Source organism: Galeopterus variegatus, unplaced genomic scaffold, assembly GCF_000696425.1.
Source record: "Galeopterus variegatus unplaced genomic scaffold, G_variegatus-3.0.2 Scaffold7929, whole genome shotgun sequence".
In the NCBI taxonomy this organism is placed as follows: domain Eukaryota; kingdom Metazoa; phylum Chordata; class Mammalia; order Dermoptera; family Cynocephalidae; genus Galeopterus; species Galeopterus variegatus.
Genome location: NW_007734040.1, coordinates 6,638 through 12,173, shown reverse-complemented (window position 1 = coordinate 12,173; position 5,536 = coordinate 6,638). Strand labels below are relative to the sequence as shown.

The 5,536-nt window shown below is 48.4% G+C and overlaps 1 protein-coding gene across 1 annotated transcript in view; it reads right to left on the bottom strand.

Annotated features, from left to right (window-relative positions):
• LOC103607997 (amine oxidase [flavin-containing] B-like) overlaps nucleotides 1-5,162 on the bottom strand; it is a gene marked incomplete at its 3' end in the record, with an annotated part of 90,995 nt that extends 85,833 nt beyond the window's left edge. Inside the window, exon 1 of the mRNA XM_008592441.1 lies at nucleotides 5,021-5,162. Within this exon, the coding sequence (XP_008590663.1) occupies nucleotides 5,021-5,066 (46 nt within the window). The remainder of the gene's footprint in view (nucleotides 1-5,020) is intronic.
• Nucleotides 5,163-5,536: the final 374 nt, after the last annotated feature.

Sequence of the window (5,536 nt, the reverse complement as noted above, 5' to 3'; positions counted from 1 at the left end):
TCTATGGAAAATGGTATGGAAGTTCCTCAAACAATCGCAGATAGATCTACCATATGACCCAGCTATCCCACTGCTGGGAATATACCCAGAGGAATGGAAATCATCATGTGGAAGGGATACCTACACTCCCATGTTTATTGCAGCTCTATTTACCATAGCCAAGAGTTGGAACCAGCCCAAATGTCCATCATCTGATGACTGGATAAGGAAACTGTGGTACATCTACACAATGGAATACTATTCTGCAATAAAAAAAGAATGAAATACTACCATTTGCAACAACAGGCACAGAAAGAGAAATACCACATGTTCTCACTTATTTGTGGGAGCTAAAAATAAATAAATAAATAAATATACAAACAAATGAATGGTAGGTGAGGGAAGAAGACACAACAATCACAACAATTCCTTGAACTTGTTAAGACAAGTGAACAGATAGGATGTAGTTGGGGGGGAAGGGAGAGAGGGAGGGCAGAAAGAGGAACGGGTAAAGGGTCATGAAAATCAACTACAATGTATATTGAGAAGTTAAAATAAAAAACAAATAAACAAATAAAAATTTTAAAAATTTTTTTTAGAAAAATGCTTCCTGATGGGGAACCCACTGTGTCCCAGGGCCCAGGGTGAGCCTGAGCTCCTCAGGCCCCCCCACTGGAGGGAATAAAGGGAGGGGCTGGGGCATGGCAAGCTGGAACAGGCAGGTCCCTACTGATGCCTACACATGCACCCTACATCCTGTTGCACCTTATATATGCCTCACACGCAGAGAAATCGTTGGTTGGTGAAAATGAAGAAGTGATTACACAGACACGCCTGTTTCTGCTCCCAGAGACTGAAAAACCCCAGAAACCAAACAAGGGTATATTTTCCAAAAGGAAGAGTAAGGCAACCAGAAGCCAAAGCCATAACGACCATCCTTTACGGTCCTTCGCATGCGTTCTTTCTAATCCTTGCAACAGGCCCACCAGGAAGGCATTCTGAGTTTCATCTGAAAGATAAGGCAGCTGAGGAACAGGGAGGTTATGCAACTTTTAAGGTTACACAATAGGGAAGCGTAGGAAACGGGACTCACAACTAAAGCCGATGCTGTTTTAACATTGTCATACTGCCTCTCTATATTCTCTCCTTGACTGGGATATATAAATTTACAAGCACATCTATACAATTATTATTTTTTAGAATATTTGAGTGTGTTGGTGGAAGCCAGGGAAGTTGCCCATCTTTACAGGTGAGGAGGCTTTCCCATTATCACATGGGCCACATCTGCCCAACGCGTCCCTCAACTCAGCATCCCTCCTGAGCCATCTCCGTGGCTCCCTGCCCAGGCCAGTCCTGCCAGCCTGCAGCCAGGCTCGTTCTCCTGGCCACACAGATCACCTGCCAGGTGTAGGTGACAATTTGGAAGCCTGGCTCCAACTTCCAAGGATTTCAAACAAGTGCCTGCCACCCTCAGATGGCCAAATCTTCTTTCCCGAGCCTGGAAAAAATTTGCTCGTTTCTGATCCGAATTGCCTTGTTTTAGTTTTTATTTGGGGGATTGAGCAAGAGCCATTCCAGAATTGCAAATGATAGTTCCCATGGTTCCACCAACCTAAACACCAAAACTGAGACCCAGGACAGATGCTCTATGTGAGAGATGCTATTTGCTCTGCCAAGTCTCCAGAGAAGAGATTTCATTAGGTATTCATTTATATGCCGTACACATTTCTAGAACACTCTTCTCCATTCGTCTTGGAATCTTTCAAACATCAAAAAGTAAAGTTATATATTAGCTAGCTACACTCCCAGGACATCTCTACTGATCCCAAAAGGAATGATTAAAATGTGCTGACAGCTTTGAAAATTATCAGAGAATTACCAGAATATCCCGTTTAATAATTACCAAGGTTTAAAAACCAGAGTCGAATTCAGAGACTTTTAAACATCACTGTGTCGGTCACCTTACTAATTCTAAAATTCTATAGTCTACACTCTTGGTCTTGGTCATTTCATCTACTTTTATGGCTTCAACTAAAACTTCTCTGTTATACACATCTGTAACTCCAACTTCTTTCCTGCTAGATTTCCAACTGCTGGATTTCTCTCCCTGGGTGTCTTCCCAGCACTTCCAACTCTAGACATCCGAATTTTCCCAAAACCTGCTCGCTCTCTCTTTTTACGTCCCTTTTATTGCTAATACCATCACCATATTCCCAGTCATTTGACACACATCGCTTCTGTGAATTAAAAATCATCAGTGCCATTTGTTGACCACGGAAGGAGCTAAACCTCTTTGGGGGGATGACGTGCAAGGCTCCCCACAATTCATCTCAACTGACCTTTCCAGCTTTGTCTCCAACAGACCCTCCTCCAACTCTCCACATGTACATTTTTAAGGTTTCTTAAACATGCTACCATGTTCTTTCACATATTTTTGATTTTATATAAGCTGCTTTAGCTAAAGATGCTTTCTTCATTTAGTCTCCTGGTGCATTCATATTCATCCATTAAGATGTAGCTCAAATGTCACCTCCTCTGCAAAGTCTTCCCGTATTTTCTCAGACACTTTGACATTCTCTCCAATCACCTTCCCTAGAACTTTTTACATGTAGTACTAAAGCATCTATCACAGGTCATTAGTATTAATTGTACATGACTCTGTCTCCCATATTAGCTTGTGAGGGTCCCAAGGGCAATGGACCTCTATAATTCATCTTTCATTTCCTTTGGGACAGAATGTGGGACAGGAAGAAAATGTTCATTGACTGAATAAATAATGAATCAATGAATGGACCCCTCCTGTGGCACACACCACCTTCTAGCTTGTGCTGTCCTCGTTTGGGTATCTCAGCTCCCTTCTTGGATGACAAGTCTTCCAGGGCAAGAACAACATGATCCATTTTTTAATCCCCTACCACACCCTCCCCTAATGCCTGTTGTTTGAATAAATGAGTAAAACTCTGTGAAGCCTTGTGCCATATTTCAGACTTTGCAAAGCTATTTCACACACATGATTTCACTTGCCCTTCACAATGACCCTGTAGTCTAGCTATGACTAATGGCATTCTCTCCATGTAGCAGATAAAGCAACTGAGGAAAGCTGGGCCTTGGAACCCTGCTTTCTTGACTCTTAGAACAATGCCTCTTCCATGTAATGTCCTTACATTACACTATTTCATTGTAATGTTCTTACATTGCAGATCTCCTCATCAGTCCTTTGTTTTGATCAAAGTTTAGGGGTGAACGTAGAGGTTTACCACTGCTTGTAAAAACAGCTAAACCCGGGGCCGGCCCGGTGGCGCACTGCTACAGTGTGCCGCTTGGGAGCGTGGTGGCGCTCCCGCCGAGGGTTCGGATCCCACATACAGACCAGTTCCCACTCACTGGCTGAGCGAGGTGCGGGAGCAACACCAAGGGTTGCGATCCCGTTGCCGGTCCCGGTCCGGTACGGGGGCGACACTGAGGGTTGCGATCCGTTGCCGGACACGGAAAAAGACAAAAAGGAAAAACAAACAAACAAACAAAAAAACAGCTAAACCCTTATCTACCCCTCCTGTATGGGTTTAACATGAATAATTTGAGTGAGTGAGCTTGAAGGCTTGGAGTATGTGTCAGAAAGGGCGAAGAATCGGAACCCTTTAGGCATATTTTGGATAAGAAAAGGACTTTGAGGGCCTGAAAAGAGAAACTTCGGTTTTCATAAGATGGGGTGCTGTGCAAGGCAGCCTCAAGAGGCACTTAGTAATATTTTCTAAAACACCTACCTAAGTATACTTTTAGATCCAAGTTCCTCTAGGAGGGAAGATGTTAGAAATACTGAAAGAAAACTGAATCTATACACAGCCTTGGCCAACCTCAGCATGCTAGGGTTATGCATCTATGTGCCCGCAGCTCCGAGCAGAGGGGCCGGAATGGTGAGCTCAAAAGGGTGGCTAGACAGATGTTGTAGCCCGAGATCTGACCCAAAGGTGAGTGGGCTGGAGTGGAGGCAGCATAGGACCAGGGTCAGCACCCACCATCCAGCACCTTGGTTTCCTCTCCAGGCACAGGAAAGTCAGGGCACCTCTGCCTTGCCCTCCTCACAGGTAGCAAGGCTGACCCCCTGCTCCTGAAGGCGACTTGAGATCTGGTTAGGGCAAGTCTTGGGCAACACATTCATGGGTTCTCTAATTACTGTTCAAGCACCGGGAGGCCCTATCCCCAGGGGTCTGTGAAACAGCTGTGCTGGGAGAATGGCTTACCCACGTGATCTGCCTGACCCTCCTCAGAGGATGTTCCCCCACTGACCCCATCCCTACTTCTGGCTTCTGTTTTTCAGCTCCCCTGCTGTGCACACAGCGCCCCCGCCCCGCGCCCCCGTGGCTTAACGGGTAGTCTCTGTCCCCATCCTTGCCAAACATGGACTGGGCCAGAGAGCCAAGCTGGAGCTTGGCCACCTTGCACTTGGCATGGGGGTGGGGGCTGGTAAGGGATAGGAGAAGGGGCATTTGCCAGCAAAATCTTGCAGCCTCAGGTAGACCTAAGACAATTAGAAACTGCAGAGAATCAGGAGGGTCTGAAAGATCTTTGGCAATCGATTGGCCAGGTCCAACCCTTTCCTTCTGTTCAAGGTCGTTTTCCCAATGCCAGGATGACAACACGTTGTGGTGCATGTCTGCTCCAAGCGAGGGTGTGTATTATCCGGGTTACACTGGAGCAAATGACTGACCTTTGTGCCACCCCCTAATAGGCTTCTGCGCCTCCCCGCCCCCTTTCCCCTTGCTTCGAAAATTCCAGCAAGCGCAGGCCTGACAGCCTACCAGGGGAGAAATCCAAAGTCTGGCCCCAGACCTTCAACAGGCTTCCAGCCCCCGGCTTCGGTCCAGGGACGCACCAAATCCTTCCCCCCAGGGAGGGTTCAGTGCGCGGCCTCGGGACGATCCATGCATGGAGAGTCTGGGGGCTCCAGCCTCCGCCCCAGGGCCAGCGCGCGCCTGCCGCGGGTGGCCACCTGTCCGAGTGAGAGCGCGAGGAGGAAGGAGGGCGAGCAGCCGCGACTGACCTGAGATGCCGCCCCCCACCACGACCACGTCGCACTTGCTGCTCATGGCGCTCTCCCAGCTCCGGGCCGCCCCGGTGCCCGCTGCTCCGATCTCCGGGCCCCGGCCCCCGCCCGGGGAGGAGCGGCCGGCCACCGCCTCCGCCCGCAGCTCCGCCGCCAGTCGGGGGAGGGCGGGCGCCTGGGAGGAGAGGTCACCTGGGGCCTACAGGAGTCCCTCCCGGAGCCAGTACCCCTCGGCCTTCTGCATGGTATTTTCCCTTCAACCTCCCTAGCTTGGGGGCTGGGAGGTTGGCAGGTTGGGGTGTCTTTCTCCAGCGCCCCAATTACAGCTCGGTAAGAAGCAAATAAGACATACTAATTGAGTGCTTTCCAGGTGCCGGGCACTGTGCTAAGAGCGCTTTACGCACGATTCCTGTGCAACCTTACAACAACCCATTTTACAGATAAGGAAAGCGAGACAACGCAGTGAGTGGCCAAGATAAGAAAAAAAGTCAGGGGGGGAAAAAAAAAAAAAAC